Source organism: Tupaia chinensis, unplaced genomic scaffold, assembly GCF_000334495.1.
Source record: "Tupaia chinensis unplaced genomic scaffold, TupChi_1.0 Scaffold145148_1, whole genome shotgun sequence".
Lineage (NCBI taxonomy): Eukaryota > Metazoa > Chordata > Mammalia > Scandentia > Tupaiidae > Tupaia > Tupaia belangeri.
This window is the reverse complement of record NW_006205008.1, coordinates 431,018-455,891: the sequence shown is the minus strand read 5'-3', so window position 1 is coordinate 455,891 and position 24,874 is coordinate 431,018. Positions and strand designations below refer to the sequence as shown.

General features: G+C 40.2%; 1 protein-coding gene and 1 long non-coding RNA gene across 2 annotated transcripts in view; one reads left to right on the top strand and one right to left on the bottom strand.

The window, feature by feature from the left end:
- FANCC (FA complementation group C) overlaps positions 1 to 24,874 on the top strand; it is a 293,240-nt gene that overhangs the window by 126,193 nt on the left and 142,173 nt on the right. The window contains exon 4 of the mRNA XM_014583931.2: positions 1,452 to 1,546. Coding sequence (XP_014439417.1) covers positions 1,452 to 1,546 — 95 coding nt within the window. The remainder of the gene's footprint in view (positions 1 to 1,451; positions 1,547 to 24,874) is intronic.
- LOC102470589 (uncharacterized) overlaps positions 11,248 to 24,874 on the bottom strand; it is a 37,249-nt gene continuing 23,622 nt past the window's right edge. The window contains exon 3 of the long non-coding RNA XR_337294.2: positions 11,248 to 11,414. This is a non-coding gene — a long non-coding RNA (uncharacterized LOC102470589). The remainder of the gene's footprint in view (positions 11,415 to 24,874) is intronic.

Below are 24,874 nucleotides of genomic sequence, written 5' to 3'. Positions count from 1 at the left end.
TAGTTTAAAACATATTGTCAGCATACTTTAGTTCATGGGTGAAAATACATAGGCAGCTTTTTATAGTTTATATTACCCTTCTTTTTTTGTTAATAAGGCTCTTATAAATTCTGTGTTTATTAGGCTGTGGAAGGTAGAGAGTGTCGGGTGGTTCTCAGAGGAAGTTCCAGGTGCTGGATGTCTTAGTTTCACCTCCATGGCCTTGTAAAGTCTAAAGTTGCTTAGCTGTAGCTGTACTTTTGTTTTATTTATTTATTTATTGCTAGAGGGCAGGTGCACTTGCCAAGAAGAGACAGAGTGGATGGGAAAGGAGAGCTGTTGGAGGGAAAGGAGGAGGAGGCATCCTCCCTCCACGGGGTATGGACATGCCACAGTTTGTCCTCTTTTTTACATCCTATTGGGATTTTGGGTGCACGTGCAAATGCACCTAGTGTGTTTTTAAGCTACTGGGGCCATGATTCAAACTGCAGCTGGTCATGTGGGATCTGGCTCCTTTAACCACTAGGCTATGGGGTTTATCCCTGACATCTTTAACTTTTAGGCCTCATTTGTGTTTCTCAATAAAATCTTATAAAATCTCCAACTGGAATGGGAGATTCCAGTCACCACAAGAGGGAAAAGAAGATAGCTCATTAATGTTCCCGCCAAATATGAGATTTTAAAGTTCAGCATTTTCATTACAAATGTGGTAAAATTTTACATTTTAGAGTAAAAAATTAAGAGCAATAAGAGGCTTCTATTTTATCTAAACCAATTGATTTATTTTATTTTGTGTTTTGTTTTGCTTTTGCCATAAGGCAAGTGTGCTTCAGAGAGACAGTAGGAGGGAAAGTGAAAAATCACCCACCAGAGGGAATGGCCACCCTGCAATCCCTTCTCTTCCACTCTCTTCCTGGGATCTTGGGCATACCCCCACATGCACCCATGATTTTCAAGCCACAGACCTCAGTCAGCCATGTAGGAGTCCAGCACTTTAACCACCATGCCACCTGCTGGTTCCTAATTGATATATTTTGAAACAGTTCTTTTTGTTAAATCTTATAACAACTGAAGGTATTTTAGCAAATTTCAAAATTAAAAAATTTAAGTCAGAAGTATGGACTACTTATTGATATGTGGCCTTAAAAGGGTTGAAATGACTAGTTGTTTGAAATGTGAAATAAAAATAACTGATCTCAAGGGAAACCTAGTTCTTTCCATCGTACTCAACTGGCTTTCAGAATTGCTGCTGTTACAGAAAGGGAATTGACCACACAAGAACTGAGTGTAAGGGATCCCAAAGCCACAAAGAAAAAACCCACAAAATCAAATTTCACACATGCTTCTGGATACTTATTTTGTGAACTGAGTAGTTTGAGATTTTCCTAAATTTAATGTTTTAACATGTCTTATACTGAGTATCTTTTCTTTCTACTTGATAAAATTTACTCATTTTAGTTTTCCTTTTGCAGATGAAAGCCAAAAAATTCTAACATGGTGCTTGCGTTGCCTGGTTAACAAAGAACCACAGACTTCTGAAGAGTCCAAACTTAACTCCTGGATACGGGTAAGAGTACATCTTGCTCTGCTCTGGGTTAACTTGATCATTTAAAGATGCTGCTTTTTGTTGTGGGAGAGCTCTACTTCTGTAATGTTCTAGGAGCATTTTCCAACACATCTTTCAAACTGTTACATTGTCTTGCTAGGTATAAAGTTACTTGAGCAACTGCAGTTTTGCTAGATTGTAAATTCCAAAAGATATCAATCCATTGAGTGAACTTCACTATGCCTGCAAGACCCAATATGGAGTGACTTTGAGAAGCTATTTTCAAGTAATTAAAGGATGTACTCTACTTCCTTCTAGCAATTGCTGTCCCTCAAAAAATTGGTTCTCCTTATCAACCTAGTTAAATTCTTACATAATTCCTCTTCAAGTGCTTCTCTCAGAATCTATTCTATAGTAAAACCAAAATTCAGAAGTACCCAGGGAGCAGCACTTTTCATTTTGTGTCCTGAAGTTGTCACGTGGGCCTGTATGCGTACAGACTAGGACTTGGTGCTACTAGGCCTCTGTTTGCACTGTTCACACCATTACCTACTGCACTAGTCTGGATAGCTGACAGCTGCTGGGTTTCCTGTCTGTTTCTGCCTCGTCTGTTTCTGCCTCCTTCTGGAGGGCAGACACAAGTTGGAGAGTGTCAGCAGGCTGGGCTGTGGCTGGCCTGTGCTGGCCTCACCATCAGCAAGTTGGCTGTTCTTTTCCCTCACCCCCCACTAGCCTGCTGCAACCCCAGGACTTGCAGATGGCTGTCAGACTCCACTTAGTATGCATATGGTTCAGATTAGCTGCTTAGTATTATGAAATCACCCAGCCAGATTAATGCATATGGTTTTGTCTATCAATCTGATTGGTGATGTCATTACACTCACTGCTTTTTACAATTCCTGTGTTTTAGAAAAAATTGCAAAAAGAGAGGGCAAAGACAGTGTTTGCATTTTTCTGTTAGATTGAAAGAAGAACAGAAGAGATAGTAGAAGTGAAAGTGATTGGGTGAGGGAAGGAAAATTAATGTAAAGAAACTGAAGAAAGAAACTAATAAGTAAAATTAGGGGAAAAAAGGTATGTGAAAAACAAGACTGCAGGCATTGAATCAAATATATTTAATTTTTTTAATTGTTGCCTTTTGAATGATTATTTAGCATTGGCTAGTTTATTAAATCCTGATATAGGTCATCCAATAATGTTTTTAGGATGATCGAGTTAACTTTCTTCATTTAGCCTAGACTTTATTAGCCTATTTTAAAATTTCTAACCCTATGAGACCAGCAGATGGTGTAATGGTTATATCGCTGGACTCCCACGCAGTCGACCATGATTTGAATCCCGGACCCAGCAGCTTAAAACTCATGCCCAGCACACGTGTGCGTGTGCCCAAAATCCAGAGAGGAGAATGGAGGGAGAAGAGATTGTGACATGGTCATCCCCGCAGGGGGTGATTTCTCACTTTCTCTCTCTCTGTCTTTATCTGTGTCTCTGGTGAGCACCTGTGCCCTATAGCAAAAAATAATCTCACATTGAAAAATAAATAAAAATAAAATTTCTAACCCTACATTTTATTCTTTGTTTTCTCCTTGTTTAATACTGTGTCCATTTATGAATGGGTAACTTACTAAGTATTGTTCAGAGAAGTCAAATTAAAACTCTTAACGTCTTCCTTTATAGAATGAGAACAGCTGACTCAGGGCAGTGTGGCTGGGTTATTGGTAGAACTGTGCATAGGTGTGATGGTGACACAGAGGGAGACACTTGCTCAGACTTGGACGTTCGGAGACATTTCCCCAGGGGTTATTAGCTGAGTGAGCTAGTAGGTGAGATATTTGGCTAGGAGAGCAAGGAAAATGTACCTACCTGTTAGTAAAAAGAACATGAAAAAGGGACCAGCAGTTAGCGTAATGGCTATGTCGCTGAACTCCCATGTAGTCAACTGCGGTTTGAGTCTCGGTGGCTTAAACTCACACCGGGCGCGTGTGCGTGCATGCCCAAGATCCCGAGAGGAGAATGAAGGAGAAGGGATTGCGGCATGGCCATCCCACTGGGTGGTGATTTCTCACTTTCTGTCTCTCTGTCTCTCTCTGTCTTTCTGGCGAGCACACGCACCCTATAGCAAAAACCTCTCCCCCCAAAAAAGAAAGAAAGAACATGAAAAGCATGGTGATGAGAAAGTCATTGTTGTGTTCAGGAAATGGCGGGTGCTTAGACATGCTTGGACCTTGGGATCTTTGGGGGATGGGAATGAGGCATGAAATCAGATAGCTCCAAGCCTTGTGTGTGATGATAAGAAGTTTTTATTTCATCTTGAAGGCAATGGGGAAATCACCTGATTATTTAAACAGAAATCATATGGCCAGGTGCAAGTTTTAGAAGTCAACAGCAAAAGGAAATTGGTTTGAAAGAGGGCAAGAATAGCACTTTTTTAGCTAGTATAGTGATAAGGTTGAGAAGTAGTGAGGGCCTGGATGAAATGGAGAAGAGGAGCCAGATTTATAAGATATTAATAAGGTAAACATTTTAAAAGATGTAATGGCAAATTAAGAGCAGATGTACTTAGGTGCAAGTGGAAATGTACAGAGTAGTTGGACATGCCACTCTCAGGAGAGGGAGCTGACTTGCTGATAGTCGAGTGAGCAGCGTGTGAGAACAGAGGAAGCCTCGGATGAGGTGAGGCCACCCACAGAGAGGACCTAGAGAAGGATGAGAGGGAGGACGAGAGAGAGCCTTGGGAGAGACTGACATTAAGGAGCTAGAGGAAGAGTAATAGACACTACAGAATAAGGGAGGAGTCCAAGAAGTAGGAGAAAGGCGGTAGCACTTGAGAAGTGCGTCACCACTCAGATTCAGTGATGTAGAGCAGTACTGCCCCGTAGAAGTAAAGTACATGCCACAGGGCCCACTGCGAGCGTAGCAGTTAAGTGAACCAGATCCCCTGTGGCCAACCATGGTTTGAATCCTGGCCTCAGCAGTTCAGAAAACACGCTAGGCGTGTGTGTGTGTACCCAAAATCCTAACAGGATGGGGAAATGGAGGAACAAGGATTGTGGTGTGACCATGCCCCATTGGGGTGCTTTTTCTCTTTCTCTGGTGAATGCATGTGCTCTCTGGCAATTAAAAAAAAATTAAAATACATGTGGCATGGATAATGTTTAAATATCCGGTAGCTACTTTAAGAAACTTAAGACAGAAATAGACAAAATAAATTTTAAAAATATTTAACCAGTGCCAGCAGGTGGCATGTTGGTTAAAGTGCTAGACTTTCACATAGCCAACTGTGGTTTGGGTCCCAGATCCATTGGCTTGAAAATCATGCCAGGCATGTATATGCACGTGCCCAAAATCCGAAGGGCACTGGAGAAGAAGGGGTTGCTGCATGGCCGTCCTCCCTGGGAGGTGATTTCTCATTTTCCCTTTCTCTGTCTCTCTTTGGTTCAGCATAAATCTAAAAAAAAAAAATGAAATGGCATGAATCTAAAAAAAAAAAAAAAATCAAGGACCAACTGGTCTAAAAAAAAAAAAAAAAAAGAAATGGCATGAATCTAAAAAAAAAAAATCAAGGACCAACTGGTGACATGGTGATTAAGATGGTGGATCCTACATGACTGACTGCACAGTTCTAGTCCCATACTGGCAACTTAGAAAGCATGCTGGGTGTGTGTGCATGTGATCCCAAGAGGAGAATGGAGAAGGCATTTCGATGTGACCACCCCCTTAGAGAAGCGCTTTCTCACTTTTCCTCCATCTCTCTCTGGCAAGTGCACGTACCCTGTAGCAAATTTAAAATAAATTAAATAAAATCCAGTACACTCAAAGCACCATCACTTTAATGTGCAATCAGTATAAAAATTATGAATTGGATTATTTTATAATCTTTTTTTCATACTATGTCTTTGAAATCTAGTGAGTATTACACTAAAACTTAGGTCTATATCTGTATATATTACTTCTCACTTCAGACGTTAAATCTCCATTATAAATTCGTGATCTGTACTGAGATTTCATAAAAAGTATGGTAAAAAGTAGATTCACATACTTACATTGTTTCAAAGAAACTTATAACTGAATCAAGTGTCAATTTAGCTTACTTTAGTTCAAATTAAATAAAATTAAACATTCAGTTCTTCCATTGTGCTTAGTGCATTGACGTGCGCAGTAGCCACATCTGCTGTCTCTGCTCGTGGTGTCGCTGTCGGTGTCGGACAGGGCGGCCATAGTGCGTGAAGTATTGAAAAGCATTACTTGGATTTAGCTGCTAGATGGAAAGACCTTGCTGAGAGTAGTTTTCGTGAGTAGTGGAGGGAAATAACCAGACTGTCACAGACTGAGGAATGGTGGGGAGGGTAGAAAGCAGAGATGATAAACTTTAGTTGCTGTTCCAGGGAACTTTGCAGAGAAGAGGGAGAGAGAAGGTAGTCATAGACCAAATTATTAAGCTGTGTGATGGAAATTGAGGAAGCCCTGGATATGCATTACTCTGCGACCATGCAGTAGGGAATTGTTGAGGACGTGGGAGATGGGCCCAGCAGCTCCCCTCCTCATTGTATGAGACAAGCCTGTACGGAAAGTGATGAACTGATAGAAAATATAGGGCTCTGTTCTTGAACTCTTAACCATCTAAAGCTAGTTAGTTACGTGTGCCTTTTGCAGGTCATCATCTACTTAATCTTATCATGTTGGCTATAAATGCTGCAAGAGAGAGGGTAGTTGTTGGCTTGTAAGTCATTCGTATATATTTTGGGTATACTTTATCTTAGAGGTGATAGTTTTCCCATAAAAGCTTTAAAGTGATGTATTACATGTTAAAGACTTATGCCTTGTCAGCCAGTATTCTTGTGAAAATTGTATAACAGCCATATTTTTATAATATTGGTTAATTCATTCAATAGACATTTATTTGGTGTCTGATATGTGCTAGGGTGTTCTAATAATGATCGTAAAATCTTGGGTCATTCTGGGTTCATGGAGCATCACAAGTGTAATTGGGATAGCCTGAATCAAACACTAAGAATCTGAAAAATGTATTTCAAATGCAGATTATTGAATTTGAAAATGTGACTGAGTTGCATCTTTAGTACAGAGAAGAAATAAAATTTCTACCTGATGCTTGGCATGTGTTAGCATGTGTTGTGTTGGAATCACAGTATTAAACTTTTTTGGAGTTGTAATCAGCTTCGAATAACACCATTCAACAACTATTCTTACCATTTAGAGATTGAGGTCACAGTACTTTTTCCTATCTTTTTGGAATTTTTTTTTTTTAATTTGCCAAAAGGCATATATGTGCTCGCGTGCGAAAGAGAAAGAGATAGAGAAAGAGAGAGAGAGAGAGAAAACAAGCAAGAAAGCACCCTCTATGGGGGATGGTTGTGCCGCAATCCCTTCTGTTTCATTTCTCCTCTTAGGATTTTGGGCATGCACAGACACGTTCCTGGTGTGTTTTCAAGCTGCTAGGTCTGGGACTCAAACTGCAAAATTGGCCATGTGGGATTCAGCCATGTTAACCACCACACCATAAGCTGGATCAGTGTTATCTTTTTTTTTTTTTTTTTTGGGAGGTTTTTTCCCAAGGGCATGTGCACAGGCCAGACAGAGAGACAGACAGAAAGCGAGAAATCACCCTCCAAGGGGGATGGCCACGCCGCAATCCCTTCTCCTCCATTCTCCTCTTGGGATCTTGGGCACACACGCACACACACACGCCTGGCATGAGTTTTAAGCCACCAGGTCCGGGACGTGAACCACGGTCGACTACATGGGAATCCAGCAACATAGCTATTACGCTAACTGCTGGTCCCAGTCCTTATTATCTTTTAAAGTAAATCTATGCTTAGTTTTATTGTAGTCTAACTTACTAATATTTTTCTTTGTGGTTAATTATTTTGTATCTTATTTAAAAAATCTTTCTCCACTCCAAGGTCATAAAGACCTTCCATATTATCTTCTTAAATTATATTGGTTTGCCTTTCCCATGTAAGTCTGTGATCCATTTTTTGTTTTGTTCTATTTTGTTTGCTTTTTTTTCTTTGTATGGCCCTAGGTAAGAGTCCATTTCATTTTTCTGTCCACAGAGATAGCCCACTGGCCAACACTGTTAATTGAAAAATCATTTTCCCACTGATGTGCAGTGTTATCTTCATCATAAATCAGGCATCTTTGAATGTGCAGATGCAATCTTTAATCTCTCCATTGGTCTTATTATCTATCTGTTAAGATTAATTCTGTGTCTCATCTTGATTAGACCTTGAAGAGACCAGATATTTGGTCAACCATTATACTCTGTGAGTATATTTTTAGATGAGGTTAACATTTAAATTGGAAGACCAAGGAAGACAAATTGCCCTCCTGTCTGTGGGTGGGCCTCGTCCAATCAGTCGAAGGCCTTAATGGAACAAAAAGACTGAACCTCTCCTAAATGAGAAAGAATTCTTGCTGTACAACAGCTTTTTTTTTTTTTTTTTTTTTTTTTTCTATAAGGGGCGTCGGCTTGTTATTTTTGCTAAAAGGAGCATGCGCTTGCCAGACAGAGACAGAAAGTAAGAAATCACCCCGAGAGGGGATGACCACAGTGCAATCCCTTCTCCTCCATTCTCCTCTCAGGATCTTGGGCACGCACACACGCCCAGTGTGAGTTTTAAGCCACCAGGTCCGGGACTCGAACCACGGTTGACAACATGGGAGTCTAGCGACATAGCCATTACACTAACTGCTGTTCCCAGCTGTCCAACAGCTTTTGAACTGGGATATCTGTGTTTTTTTACCCCTTGTCTTTAGATTCAAACTGGAATATCAGCTCTTCCTAGTTCTTAAGCCTGCTGGTTTTAGGACCAGAACTCCACCATTGACTCTCTTGGCTCTCTGATTTGCTAATTTCTCTAAGAGCCAGTTTCTTAAAAGCCTGTGTGTGTGTGTGTGTGTGTGTGTGTGTGTGTGTGTGTGTGTGTATTATGCAGCTTCTGTTTTTCTGGAGAACTTTGATACATTATTGTCCTGCTAACACCATGCTGTCATCATTAATGTGGCCTCCTGAGTGTCTTGCTATCCAGGAGGAAGTTCTTCCATCTTGTTCTTCGTCATCAAGACAGTCTTGACTAACATTAGACCTTTGCATTAATATTAAATACATTTTAGAATCTACTTGTCAAGTTTTTTCAAAAGCAAAATAATTTGGGAGATTTCAGTTCATATTGTCATTGGTCACTTTGGTGAAGATCTCAATGGCCACTATATCTATAGGGATAAAATGGATTTTTATTATCCTTGTTTACTCTTAGCAAATCAACTAGTACCTGGCACAGTTTTTCAGTGACTAAATGAATTATTGATAATGTGCAAATTCATTATTTCGAATAGTTTTCCTGGTAACTTTGAAAACTTCTCGCCAACTTATTTACAGATTAAACTTTGGATGAGAGCGATGGATAGCTCACAGTAGGAGGAGGAGTACTAGTTCTGCCATCTCCTAGTTACTCTCCTTATGTTTTTTAAATTTCTGACTTCTTTGCAAGGATTGTTTGGAGTCAGGTGTCCATGGCATAGTTACTTTAGTTGGATAGCATAATCAAAGACCTCCCTTACTGAGCACATACAGACTGCAGTGCATAGCCAGAGAGTACATGAAAATGCAAAGTGTCCCTGTGAACCCTGTCTGTGGTGGAATCCACACTCTTACGGCAACTAGAGCTGTCGTGCTGGCCCACTTGTAAGCTATCACTCAACTTAGATCTAACGGTCCGTTGTCTTTACAGCTCAAAGGATTATCTTCTACACCATTTGGAGTCCACATTCTTAGCTTTATTAGCCACTGGTCTCATTATTAAAATCCACAGACTGCCTTTTGTATGTGCAGTTTTTTGTGATCTTTCCACTCCCTTTTCTCTGCACCCCACATACCGTGAAGGCCATGCCAGGATCTTCCCATGTCCTAGGATCTTACCATGCCTGCTCCAGACCTGCCCAGTGTATTTACAGATTTGCTCCTTGTACAGATTCCCCTTGTTCTGCTTGGAATGGTTTGCTACCCTTGCTAGCCTGTCCCAGCTGGGGTATGGAAATGGAGAGAAGGAATTATTGCCCAATTTTCATTGGTAGTTTAAAAGGAAAATAGCTTATTTCTTGAGGGTTAAGAGAGGAAAGCAGAGGCAAAGCCACATTCAGGGACCAAGGCTGGGATGCTAGAGCGTTGTCCTCCACAGTTCCACGCTGGCTTTTCTTTTTTGTTTTTAAGCGTATGTATTTGTTGAGAGAGAGAGAATGAGCGAGAGAGATAGGCACCCACAGCAGGGTCCCATGCTGCGATCCTCCCCGTGGCCTTCCCTGGCAACCTGAATCATGGACATTTGTGTGCCTCGTGTGCCTGTTGACCCAGGAATCAGCTTTCACATGACTTCCTGCATGACACACACTGCTCCACCACCCTGGCTGGGCCTCCACTTTGTTTTTATTTTACTTTTGTAAAGACAAATGCAAGACCTTTTCCTATCTGTATACTAGTTGCTTTGCTTTCTACAACTGAAAGAGTTTCATTTATGTATGTATGTATGTATTTATTTATTTTGGAGAGGTTTTTGCTATATGGAATGTGCACTCGCCAGAACAACAGAGAGATAGAAAGTGAGAAATCACTCCCCAGGGGGAATGGCCATGCCGCAATCCCTTCTCCTCTAATCTCCTCTCAGGACCTTGGGCATGCCCGCACATGCGCCCAGTGTGAGTTTAAGCCACCGGGTTTGGGACTCGAACTGTGGTCAACTACATGGGAGTCCAGCGACATAGCCATTATACCAACTGCGGGCCTGAGTTTCTTTTACTTTTAAAGGTTAATTGGTAATTGAATTTTTGTGTTCTTGTATGTAGTGGATACTTAATCATTGCTTTTCCAGTGTCCATCTTTCCTTCTCTTCTACTTTCCAAATAGTAATTTCGTAGCTGCACATTCATTTTGGGTTAGAGTTGTCTATCTAGCTGTCACGGTGGGCCCTAACTGGCTTAGGAAGTACAGCCTCTGTATCCCCTGGCAACAGTGATTAGTCAGGGTGGACACATGGCCCAAAGTGGGCCAGTGATGGGTGAAGAGATTCAGTTCTAGGGACCAGCAGTTAGCGTAATGGCTATGTCACTGGACTCCCATGTAGTCTACTGCGGTTCAAGTCCCAGACCCAGTGACTTAAACTCACGCCGGGCACATGTGCGTGTGTGCCCAAGATCCTGAGAGGAGAATGGAGAAGGGATTGCGGCATGACCATCCTCCCTAGGGCGAGATTTCTCACTTTCTGTCTCTCTGTCTCTCTCTGTCTTTCTGGAGAGCACATGCGCTGTATGGCAAAATCCTCTCAAAAAAAAAAAAAGTGAGCATCCTGGAGAATTAGAGGGCAGAAGAGAAAAACAGACCCTTCATTGTTGTTTGTTCATTTTTTATTATTTTATAGAGAGAGAGAGAGAGAGAGAGAGAAAGACAGAGAGAGAGAGATGTCTCATTTTCACAGTCTTCTTGCCTTAGGTTCTTGGCTGGCACTCACAGCTCCTGCCACCATGCCTGACTCTCTTTCAGATAAGGTCTTGCTATATTGCTTGTGATCCTCCTGCCTCAGCCGCCCCAGTTGCCGGTATTACAGGGACATGCCACCACATTTGGCCTTTAGGTTGGACTGGGAATTGAACCTGGGCTTCCTGTGTGGTCCCAGCCTACAGAGCACAAGTGTTTTAGCAGCACTCCTCACCACAGCTAGAGCAATTCTGTAACTTTGGTTTGCATGACTGGAAGGTGGATTGCATTAACTGATGAACATGAATTAAGTCGCACATAGTCCCCGAAGTTGCCTTCAGTCATCACAGGACCACAGGATCAGAGCCTCCCTGGAATGGAATTAGTCCTGAAAAAACATAGCTGAGAAAAAGAGAAATAAAAAAACAGATTGTAGGCACCGTTGTCAGGAAAATGGATCAATCCTCTTTTGTACTTACATGCTCAAATACATCCCCTTCCTATTTAAGCCAGTTTGGTTTAGGATTTTGTAACTGAAAATCAACAGTACTCTAAAACAACAGACTTATTTTGGGGATTTAATAACTATTTTTTATGAAGGGTTTTGAAACTCAGAGACATAATTGCATTGGGGGGTGTCTTATTTACTCCAAGGATACATTTCTTTAAATACTGAATTTGACTAAGTACTTGATTTTTAGAATTTATTTTATTATTATTATAATTTTTTAAACATGATCGCTGTACATCATTTGGCTTGTAAAGAGAATTTACCCAACATGAAATACATCTCAAACCAGTCCAGTTGAGAATACTATACACATTATCGTCAACAGGTGGTAAACCATTTCTGTGTCCCACACAAATGTCTTCTTGCCTCTCTATTTTTTCTCCCTGATTTCCTTCTCTATACTCTTCCCTTTTCCTACCTTCCTTCCACACTGTCTCCAGCATCCATACCTATTTTCACTGCTTTTATGTCCTCCAATCTTTCAGTCTCTACCATAGAGAATGGACAATCAGTATATATTAAGTGGAGACATTCAATATCTTTCTTTCATAGCCTGGCTTTCTTCACTCCACAATAAATCTTCCATATTCGACCACTTTCTATCACATGCCTGGGTCTCGTTTTTGTTTTTGTTTTTTTTTATGGCTGAATGGTATCCCATAGAGTATATGTGCCATACTTCTTCAGTTCATTCATCTGTATGTGGACATTTGGGTTGGTTCCAATGTCTTAGCAATCGTGAATAATGCCACAGCAAACATTGATGTATAAGCGCTTTTCTGGCTGAGCATTCTCCTGTCCTTTGGGTAGATATCCAGGAATGGGACTGCTGAATCATATGGTAGTTCTATTTGTAGGTGTTTGAGGAACCTCCATATTGTTTTCCAGAGTGGCTAGACCAATTTACATTCCCACCAGCAGTTAAGTATCTGATTTTTAGTTTAAGGGATATAAACAAAAGTTGTAGACACATGTAAATATAAATAAGATGGTGGATTCAGTGTTGAAAATACATTCAGGAGTGCAGACGGGCATGGCTTGGTACTGACTGGATGTTAGGGAAAGGGAAGAGGAACAGTGAGGGAAAATGTGAGGTTTTAGGAGATTAATAATACCTCTGTCTTCTCCTGTGTTAAGAACCATTTGAGAAATAAGATAGCAGAAACAGGGAATTAGAAACCACAATGTCAGTTCCTCTACTCCTAAAACAGATTCAAGAATGCTGCCGATGTCTTTGATTCAGTTGGGCCCCTCTGGATTTGGTAGACAGGTCCCTTCCAGGCATGGGTAAGCTGAGCCCCCAGAGGCCTCCATGGCCAGGCACCAGCCTGCTGGCCAAGTGTGGTGTAGCAGTAGGCCAGAACACACTTCTGCAGGAAAGACAGGTCAGTCAGGGACATGAGTGTACGGGACTGGGCATTTTCAGTCTCCTGTTTTAAACCGACTAACTAGATCAGTTCTTCTGGAGGGGAGAGGTGGGGGGTTAAGAGATGATGTCATAGGTTGGGCTCTCAGGATATCTGACTTTGCAGTGGAGATTAGTGTGCAGAGAGTGCTTTGGGGAGGCACAGCTGTGGAGGGGAGAGGAAGGAGGCAGGATTGTGCAGAGGGAAAAGTTCAGCTGCAATGCAGTCTTCACAGAAGCTCCCCTGTGCCTTCGGGATGGAAATGGGAGACCTTCCAAAGTGTTTCTGCACTGAGATGGGAGGGTGAGGGCTTTCCAACACTGCATTCATCAGCCATGGGGATGTGGCCACTGTGGGCCGGGTGTGTGATTTCAGGCAAGGCGAGGCAGAGACAGCTGAGGAGGATGCAGCTGGCACAGCACAGCATCCTCCACAGATGACAACACCTTTCCCGCCTGCTTTGCCAACCTGGGGAGTGGGTGGGCATTCTGGAACCTGAGGACTGGGTGGTTTGTTTCCATCTGAAAGAGAAAAGCAGGATTTGGGGGTGGCTGTCAGGATCCCTGAAGTCAGCCATGTAAGAACGTACGAGAGAGGAGCAGGAGCAACACATCCCATGCTCTCCATCTTCCTCCTGGCCGTGTCCTGGACCATGGCACGGAGAGTCCGTCTTCACTTCTTGCCCTCCTCGCTGCCTGTCAGTGTTCCTTTGCATCCTTGGGACCATAGTTCAGGGAATATGGTACAAATCAGCCCTTTCTTTCACTCCCTGTTTCTCTGTTGGATAAAAGTGACTTAGAAACAGGCAACTGAGAAAGACAAAGTATGAAGCATTTCTTTATAATTGTATAACTGTGGTTTTTCTTTTTTTGAGCTTTGGAAATCACAGAAGCTTTCTGCCATACTGTATTAGGGCAGTGGAATCCTGCTGGTGACCTACTAAGTGCAGCATGTATGTTTAGTGAATCCATGAAATGGCATCTGCTTTGTTAAATATCATGTTTTTATTTAATCTGATACAATTTTCTCAGCATTTCCTAGTTTTATGATATAAATATGGTTATTTTTATATTTTGCAATGCTCTGGAAAATGTAAAAGTCACTACCATTCTCATCCACAAGTATTTTGAGTCCGTTTGGTAAGACCTACACTTTACCCCACACATGCTGTCTAATTGTGAATGTTTCTTTTATTTTTTATATATGCATGTTTTGAGGGGAATCTTCTTTTAAGTCATTAATGTGAATACACAGAACTTCTTATTAAACTTCCCAGAATGAATATTTGTTTCCTCTGAAGAGGTAAACGGAGATTCCATTTATGTTCCTGGCTAGTTTTTGGTTTGTTTTCCGTTTTTTGTTTTGTTTTTTCTTTAATTTCATTTAGATGCAGTTCTTCTCATTCTGACTAAAATTGTAATGAGATTGTTTTCTAGCAAGTTGCCACTGCTCAAATAGGCCAGATCAAGACATTTATTGCCAATTAGGAACAGGATGTTTGAGATGTTTAGTGATGTTCTCCGGATGACCTGGTTTATGTTTGTTTTGTTTTATTTTTGTTTTATGATCATGTTGGCTTTTCCATTAAACTATAGCTTTAATTGAGTTGGCTTAGTTAATAGAACATTGACCAGATCCCCTTCTCTATCCCCCAGCGTGCCCCTCCTCCCTGGCTCTGTCGTGCCCCAGCCTGAAGTGAAGGGAGTTTCCCATCTTCGCATTACAGATCTGATGTGTTCCTAAGACAAGGCTCGTTGAATTTCAATCTAAATTTCCTGGATAGTGCTTCTTGGGATGTTTAGGGATAAATGCTTGTGAAAAATAAATTTAAACAGTCTTGTCTACAGTGGGGGACGTGTCTTAGTGAGTAGCCACCATGAGGAACTCGATGTCTATAACACACGTGGCTGCGTGATCTCTACATCTGTTTTGAAGTTCAGTTGTTTCCCAGACCACATATGCATTTCTTTAGGGAGCTGACATTTCTCCCAGGACCCAGGCATTGTGAGCTGGTAACTGTAATTGGCTTATTCTTTTTGACCTAGAGATTGTTATACTTTGTCTTGGTTTAGCTATTGTTCCTATCAGATCTGGTTCTGTTTAGTACTGACAGCAGTGGAGTTTCTGTAAATTAGCATGGCAAAGGAACCAGGCATATTTAAGCCCATAAATCTTGATTTCCAGGTCTTTTAAAAGGTTTGTGGTTTGAATAGTCCTTTACTCTATGGTAGACCTAAGGAGTAGTTTTAAAAATTCTGGCTATCAGAAGGCCTTCATAATTCAACTGAAATTACAAAATAACCTCAGATGAGTCACTCTTTTAGGGATCAGAAGGTCCAGGTCTGTCCTGACTGTGCGAGTGAGATCTTTTCTAACTTACATACCTTCATTTTCATGTATTAAAAACAGTGTAACAAATACTGTGTGATTCTATTTCTATAAAATATCTAAAGTAGTCAAATTCATAGAAACAGAAAGTAGAATGAATAGGGAGTGATTTAGTGGGTACAGAGTAGTAGTTTTGTGAGATGAAAGCATTCTGAAATATGTGGGCCCTTTGATTCAGGATAGGGTTCTTACCTCTCCTCAAACTTATGCTAAAGTTGAAACATGGTTAAGTTGAACCATTGTTAAATTTGAGACTGTTTGGACTTAACACTATTGAACTATATACTTAGAAATGATTAAGGTAGGGACCAGTAAATGACATAATGGTTATGTTGCTGGACTCTCACATGGCTGATCATGGTTTGAGTCCTGGACCTGGCAGCTTGAAACTCACACCGGGTGCATGTACATACATGCCCAAAACCCTAAGAGGAGAATGGAGGAGAAGGGATTGTGGCATGTCCAGTCACCCAGGGGGATGATTTCTCACTTTTTGTCTTTCTGTCTCTGGCTAGCACATGTGCCCTATAGCAAAAATATCTTTAAAAGAAAGAGAGAGAGAGAGAAAGAAAGAAATTGTTCAGGTGGTAAGTTTCATATTGTGTATTTTCTACTACAATTTAAAATGTTTTAAATACATATTTTTTCAAAAGATTAGTGTTACTGGCCAGCCCCATAGCATAGTGGTTAAGGGATTGCACATAGCCAACTACAATTCAAGTCCTGACCGCGGCAACTTGAAAAATATACTGGACACGTGTGTGTGCATGCTCCAAATCCAGACAGGATGGAGAGATGGAGGAGAAAGAATTGCAGTGTGATCACATCCCATTGAGGGGTGCTTTCTGCCCCCTTCGCCATCTCTCTGTCTCTCCCTGATGAGCATATGCCCACAGCAATTATAAAAGGAAGACGTTACTGTTAATTAAACATGTGGCATACAAGCATGAACTGTTCACAGCTCCATGAAGGTAGGTGTTATTATCCTGTTTTGTACTTGGGAGAGCTGATGTTTGGAGAGAGAGTTTGCTGGGTAGTAAGTAGCAGGCCATTTTGGGCCTAGGTGTGATTCTAAAGCCAATTGAAAAATACACTGCCATGAGCTAAACTTAAAAGCTTAAAGATTCTCAGAAACTAGCTCCTCTACCATTTATAATGAATAAGAATTTACATTCTAGATGCAATCTCTGATATATCAACAGGACAAATGCTGGTTCCTAAGAGTCTGAGGTGTTTTTCAAAAGCAGCAAAATTTAAGATGTTGATATGTTTGCTAGAGACCGAGAACAGACTTTACCTTTTCTTTGTGTGTGTGTGTATGTATTACCTTTTAAGTTTTTAAAAACAAGTTTGTATTACTTACACTATGGGTTGATTTATCCCCCACCTCACCTCCTGAATTCATATGTTGAAGTCCTAACCCCCATTACCTCGGAATGTGACCTTATTTGTAAATAGGATTATTGCAGATGTGATTAGTGAAGATGAGATCATACTGGCTGAGGTTAGGGCCCTAATTCAGTATAGCTGGTGTCCTTATAAAAAGGGGAAGTTTGGATAGAGATACATGCACAGGGAGTGCCATGGGAAGTCAGAGATCCGGGTTACACTTCTGCGAACCAAGGAATAAGAAAGATTGCCAGGAAGCTACAGAAGCTAGGGCAAGGGCATGGAGCAGGTTTTTCTTCAGAGCCCTTATGAGGGACCAATCTGGAGGATACCGTGCTCTCAGGATTCTAGCATTTGAAACTGCGAGATAACTTTCCATGGTACCACCCAGTATGTGTTTCTCCCTTAGAGCACTCCTAGGAAATGAATGCAGTTTCTAAAACAAAAAAAATGTAACATGAAAGAAAAAGTTAGCCATGGCTCCTGGAATTTATCCAAAGCAATAGTCAGATTAAGAAGAATCTTTGTATGGCAAGATGTTCATTGTTTATAACTAGGGGTCAGAAGATGATGTAGTGGCTATGTCACCAGACACGACCAACCACAGTTCGAGTCTTGGGCCCAGTGGCTTGAAACTCACACTGGGCATGTGTGTATGTGTGTGTGTGCCCAAGATCCCAGGAGAAAAATGGAGGAAGAGAGATTGAGGTGTGGCCATCCTCCCTGGAAGATGATTTCTCACTTCCCTCTCACTGTCTCTTTCTTTCTTTCTGACAAGTGCATGCACCCTAAGGCATAAAACTCTAAAAATAAATAAATAAATAATTATAACTGAAGAAAATGAGAAATAATTTAAATGTCTGGCCACTGGCAAATAAGCAAGTTATAACACATCACCTCAATAAGACACTTTATTTTTCTTAGTCTACAAAATGTAAAAAGTGCATATAACGTTACTAAAAAGCCAGATCCAGATGCAAAATTATTTATATAAAATGATAATAACTGCAAAATATATATGCATCAGACTAAAATTAGAAGGAAAACAGAAATGATGAAGCTTTACTAGTGCCAGACTTGGTGGCTTGAAAAATCATGCTGGGTGTGTGCGTGCGTGCCCAAAATCTTATGAGGCAAATGAGAAGAAGGAATTGTGGCATGGCTGTCCCCCTTAGAGAGTGATTTATCACTTCCCCCTTTTCCTTCTCTCTGGCAAGCACACACCTTACTACAAAAATTAAAAAAAAAAAATTATTAGGATAATGGGATTAAGGGCGGATTTTTCTTTTTAATGTTTCTTTTGTTGATTTTAGTACATATAATTATAATGATGTGTTATTGTGATTAAATTTTTTTTGAGAGATTTTCGCTATAGGGCGCGTGCTCTCGCCAGACAGACAGAGACATAGAAACAGAAAGCGAGAAATCACCCCTTGGGGGGATGGTCATGCCACAATCCCTTCTCCTCCATTCTCCTCTCAGGATCTTGGGCACGCACACGTGCCCGGCGTGAGTTTTAAACCACAGGGTCCGGGACGCGAACCATGGTCGACTATGTGAGAGTCCAGCGACATAGCCATTACGCTAACTTTTTCCCTGATTAAAATATTTTTAAAAATCAACTTTATTAAGTAAAATTTTACATACAATAAAATATACCTTGTAAGTATGTTTTAAGAGTGGTTATCCTTATACTCACTGCCACAGTCAAGAAATAAAACATTTTGGGACCAGCAGTTGGTGTAATGGCTATGTCACTGGACTCTCATGTAGTTGACCATGGTTATGTAGTCAACCGCGGTTTGAGTCCCGGACCCGGTGACTTAAACTCATGCCGGGTGCATGTGTGTGCATACCCAAGATCCCGAGAAGAGAATGGAGGAGAAGGGATTGGATTGTGTTGTGGCCATCCCCCCTGGGGGTGATTTCTTGCTTTCTGTCTGTCTGTCTCCCTCTGTCTTTCTGGCGAGTGCACACGCCCTATAGCAAAAACCTCTCAAGAAAGGAAGGAAGGAAGGAAAGAAGGAAGGAAGAAAGAAAGAAAACATTTCAGTTATCCCCAAAACTTTCTACTGCCTTTTTATAGTTAGTTCCTTTCCCAGCTCTCTTTTTATTACCCACTGATCTGCTTTCTGTCATCATAGATTAACTTTTTCTTTTACATAATTTCATATACGCAGAATAATACAGCATATACTCTTGTGTCCCACTTTTTATATTCAGTATAATGATTTTGAGATTTATCCATGTTGTAGCTTATATGAGTAGTTGATTACTTTTATTAGGAGTATCACAATATACCAATATACCAATTCACTTATCAACATTCACTTATTAGTAGTAATTGGAATTATTTCTAATTTTGAAGTATTATGAATAAATTGCTGTAAACATTTTCATAACAGTTTTGTATAGTCATGCATTTTCATTTCTTTTGGATAAAAGCTTAGGATTGAAATTGTATCCAGTGATGATTAGGAATAATGTGTTTTAATGACAATGTGTCTTAATTTTTCTCCAAGTTGCATACCTGTTTCTTCACAGAGCTATAGATGTTTTATTGTTTCCCTCTGCCCTTAATCTCTGGCCTACAGCTGCAGTCCCCTGCAGCACCTGCCTTCAGATTGTGTGATAGTATGTATTTAATATCGTAAGAAATTGTCAACTGGTTTACATTCTCTCTTTTTTTTTTTTAAATTTTTTTGAGAATCTTTTTCTATAGGGTGCATGTGCTTGCCAGAAACAGAGAGAGACAGAAAGCGAGACATCACCACCACCACCCCCGGGGAGGTGGCCACACCACAATCCCTTCTCCTCCATTTTCCTCTTGGGATCTTGGGCACGCATGCACAGGCACCTGGCATGAGTTTAAGCCACTGGGTCCAGGATTTGAACTGTGGTCAACTACATGTGACGAAATAGCCATTACGCCAAGTGCTGATCCCCATTCTCATCATCAATGTATGAAAGTTCCGATAGCTCCACATGTTGACCAACATGTAGTATTGTCTGTCTTTATTTCAGTTTTTCTCACAGGTGTATAATGGTCTCCCAGTGTTGTTTAATTATGAATTTCCCTGATGATTTGACTTTGATCATTTCTTCATATGCTATGTTGTTCTTTTGTGAAGTGCCTATTCAGACATTTTACCCGTTTAAAAATAATATTGTTTTTGCATTAAGGTGTAAGCTTTTTATATTCTAAATACTATTCCGGGATCAGATATATATGTTCCAAGAAAACACTCAGTTTGTGGTTTGCCTTTTCATTTTCTAAATACATCCTTCAAAGTGCCTTAAGTTTTAAAATGTGATGAAGCTTATCTTTGTCATTTTTTTTCTGTTATGTTTCAGTTTTTGGAGACTAAAAATGTTTTGCTTATCCCTAGTTTATGATTTTTCACCTGTGTTTTCTTCCAAAAGTCTTTTATGAATTATTTATTTAATTTTATTTATTGTTATTACTTGTTTGAATTTTGCTATAGGGCAGAGGGAGGGGGAAGAGAGCAAGAGAAGGAAGTGAGAAAACAAGCTTCCTGGTTCCTGGTCAGCCATCTAGGAGTTCAGCACCTTAACTACCCTGCCACCTGCTGGGTCTTCTAAAGGTTTATAGTGTTAGCTTTTACATTTAGATATGTAATCTATTCTTTGAAGTATTTCATTCATTTCTTTCATGGGAGAGAAAGAAAGATAAACAGACACAGTTACCCATGACAGCGTCTCATCATGCCACACCCTTCCAGCCAGCCTTCCTACCAGTCAAGATCATGGGTGCCCAGTGTGTTCAGGTCAACCCAGGATCTGAGCCCAGGGCCTCCTACATAGCTCCACCATTACTCGGAAGTGCCCTACCATCTGTGCTGCTGTGGCTGGGCCTGTAATCTATTTTGTCTTAACTTTTCTAGGTGGTTGTATGGTCAGGATGGAGGGTAGAGAGTTCTATTAATTTGTGTGTGTGTGTGTGTGTGTGTGTGTGTACACACACGCGCGTGCTTTAGCTTTGATTATTTGATATTTGATTATACTTGAGTTTTAAAAAATTCATTGTCTAGTAAGTCCAAGCCAAATGTTTCTTTAGGGTTAGGTTCCAGTGATTCATATTGTTTCTTTGAGTAGACTGGGTTTCCTTGTTTCTTTGTATACCTTGTGATTTTTTTTTTTTTTTTTAAATCATTTGAAAAGGTCAGCCACCTATCACAGTTTGCAGTCTGGCTTTCTGTGGAGAAAGATCTTCACTAGTTTACCCAGTATGAAGGGTTAAGGTCTCGAACCTTTTACCAGGCATATATCTTCCCTGGGCCTGTTTGCTCCCATCTCTCTCCCAACTCCCTAATATACATTGGCTGTCTTTATGTGTCTTAATTTCTCCGAGTCTCATACCTGTTTCTTCACACAGCTGTAGATGGTTTACTGTTTTCCTCTGCCCATCATCTCTTGCCTGCAAGTGTTCACAGATCTGCAGCCCCCTGCAGTGCTTGCCTGTGCTTTCTGTAGCTTCCAAACTGTGTCACTGTTTTCATTGGAACTCTAAGGCAGGCAATGAATGAAGCAGTCCCTCGGGTGGACCATAGATAGGCCAAAATGTTGTAAAAAATTTTACTCCTTCCCTTTGGTCATGAGGGAAGAAACCAAAAATCAGGTCACTTCCTCCCTGCTGCACCACTTCAGAGAGAGTGAAGGACAAGCAAAAAATCATGAAATTTCTTTGATTTTGAGTATGACATTTTTCTTGATTTGGGATTGCTTAATTGCTGTAGATCCTTGACTGGTTTTTAGAGCTCTTGCAGAACTATTTTAATCAATCTGAAGTTACTTTGCTTGATATTTCCATGGATAAATGAGAGCCTGGAGCTTCCTAATCTGCTGTCTTGTTGACATCATCTCATGAAGTGTTGAATATTGTGAAATGCTTTTTGTGTATCTGTTAAGATGATCATATGGTTTTTCTTCTTTGTACTTAGAATGCTAGTATGAAGAATTAAATTAATTGATTTTTAGATATTAAACCTAAGTATCATTACTGGGATAAGCCCCAGTTAATCATGTAGTGTTGTTCATTTTATATATTGCTATTTTCTATAATATTTTAAAAGGATTTTTGCATCTGTGTGCATGTGGAATTCATAATCTTTAAATAGTTTCTATTATTTTTTAAAAATTATTTTATTTAACTTTCTTTATTTTTTAATTTTTAATTTGACCAGAGAGGGACAAAGCGGGGGAGAGAGAAAACGAGGAAGCAAGCCGCCACAACCGGGACAATGTAAACTCAAACCACAGTTGGCCATATGGAAGTCCAGCATCCTTAACCACCACGCCAGCTGCTGGCCCCAATAGTTTCTATTATTTTTGACATATGGATAATTCACCCTTAAGTTTTAAGCATATGTGGGAGTAGTATTTCTTTTTTTAAATGTTTGAATAAAATCACTAGTGAAACTATCTGGTCCTGAAACTTTGTGGGAAGTTTGTAAGTTATAGGTTCATTTAATAGGTAGGTTTTTTCCTAGGTTCTCTATTTCTTCTTGAGTCGGTTTTAGTCATTTTTGTTATTTAAACAATTTGCTTTTTCCATCTTTGCTACCAAGCTTATTGACATTACATTTTTATAATGCTTCTAATATCTGTAGGATATGCAGTGATGGCTTCCTTTTTATTTCTGTTATTAGAGCTTGTGTCTTTTCCCCTTCTTTCCTTGTAAACTGAATCAGAGTTTAATGAATTTATTAGTTTTTAAATCACCAGTTTTTTACTTTATTGATTTTATCTTTTTGTGATATCTCTAGTTTCTGCTTTGTATTATTTCCTTTCTTTTTCTTGGCTTACATTTAATTTTTTCTTTTTTTCCTAGCTCATAAACTTAATCTGAGACCTTTCTTTGTTGATAACACAGGACTTAACGCTGTTAATTCCTCTCTGTGTGTGTTAGTTGCATCCCTTAAATTTTGATACTTAAAAAAAATTTTAAAGTACTTTAGGATATTTCTTAATTTTCCCTTTAGGTTTCATCATTGACCCACTGATTATTTAGAAATTTATTTTTTGGATTTCCAAATATTTGAGGATTTTACAGATATCTTTCCATTACTGCTATATAACTTAATTTTATTATATCCAAAAATATATTTGTATTATTTCAATTCTCTTAAATTCAGTAAGACTTTTATTTTTATTTTTTATTTTTTGGAGAGGTTTTTGCTATAGGGCACGTGCGCTCACCAGGCAGAGAGAGAGAGAAAGAGACAGAAAGCGAGAAATCACCCCCCGGGGGGATGGTCACGCCGCAATCCCTTCTCCTCCATTCTCCTCTTGGGATCTTGGGCATGCATGCACACGCGCCTGGCGTGAGTTTTAACCCACCAGGTCCAGGACTCAAACCACGGTCGAGTACGTGGGAATCCAGCAACATAGCCATTACGCTAACTGCTGGCTCCCATAAGACTTTTTTTTAATGACTGAATTTTGTCTGTTTTAGTGTTGAATGTAAACTCAAAAAAGCATTGGGTGGAATATTCTCTAAAAGTCCTTTGGGTCAAGTGATTGATGGTTGTTGAAGACTTACGCAGTCTGAGATCTTTTTCCCTCTTTGTAAACTAAGACTTAGATTACCCCTGCATGCTAGCAGAAGACATGGGTCACAGGGTTGAAGACAAAGATTTTTATTATGCACAGCATAGGAAGATGTAAGAGTTCGATGTAAGAGTTCCATGTCTGTGACTGTCCCCTCTGCCTCTCATGTTCTGTGGGGGAAGGTGCAGCGTCCTAGGTAAATACTGTACACATATGGGTTTGAGTCACAGCCTAGGAACTGGCAGTGCTCGAATATTCGACAAGTAGAGGCTCTACACGAACTTCCCTTTACCTGGAGGAAGACATATCTTTGATTTATTGGACAGTAAACAAACCTGTCCTTCGCTCCTGAGTGAGACCTATCTTCCTTTCAAAACCATTGGCTATACAAATATTTCTGAAAAGTTAGCCTGCAACAAAGGCAGCCAGTGCCTCTGCTCACAAAGTGTGCAGACGTGCAAGTGACCATCAAGAATTGTCTTTCGTAATAATTGTATTGTTCAAGTCTTGAACAGCCTTTCTGATTTTCTGTCAGATACGAAGAGATAATGTTGAAATCTTCAAGTGTAATTGCAAGTCATTTATTTCTGTCATTTTTTTGTTTGTTTCATTTATTTGAAAGCCTTGTTATTGGGTGTAAATACATTTTCCTCATGTTTTCTCAATGAATGAACCCTGTTCTCATTATGAAATGTCTCTTTTTTCCCTGGTGATATTTTTTGTTCTGAGGTCTACTTTGACATTAAAACAACAGTAGCGGGAACCAGCAGTTAGCATAATGGCTATGTCGCTGGGCTCCCACATAGTCGACTGCGATTCGAGTCCCGGACCCGGTGGCTTAAAACTCACACCGGTGCTGGCAAAACTGGATCTCCACTTGCAGAAAGATGAATCTGAACCCCTACCTGTCATCTCTGACAAAAAATAAAGTCAAGGTGGATCAAAGATCTAAATCTAAGACCTCAAACTATAAAACTGCTCCTGGAAAACACCGGGGAAAATCTGGGAGACATTGGGGTAGGGAAAAACTTCTTAAATAAGACTTCCAACGCACAGTCTATGATCCCTAAAATAGACAAGTGGGATTACATCAGACTAAGAAGTTTCTGCATGGCAAAAGACACAGTGATTAGTGTGAACAGACAGCCCTCAGAATGGGAAAATATTTTTGTAAACTATGCATCAGACAAGGGACTGATAACCAGAATTCACAAGGAACTCAAGCAGCTGTTCCAGAAAAAGACAATCAATCCTATTAAAAGATGGGAGAATGAGTTGAAAAAACCACTCTCTAAAGATGACATACGAATAGCTAAAAGGCATATGAAAAAATGCTCAACATCCCTCATTGTAAGAGAAATGCAGATCAAAACAACAATGAGATATCGCCTAACCCCAGTCAGAATGTCTAAGATTAAAAAAACAAAAAATGGTAAGTGCTGGAGGGGGTGCGGTGAAAAGGGAACTCTCTTACACTGCTGGTGGGAATGTAAATTGATCCAACCACTGTGGAGACCAATTTGGAGATTCCTCCAAAATCTACAAATAGAACTACCATACAATCCAGCAATCCCACTCCTTGGTATCTACCTGAAGGA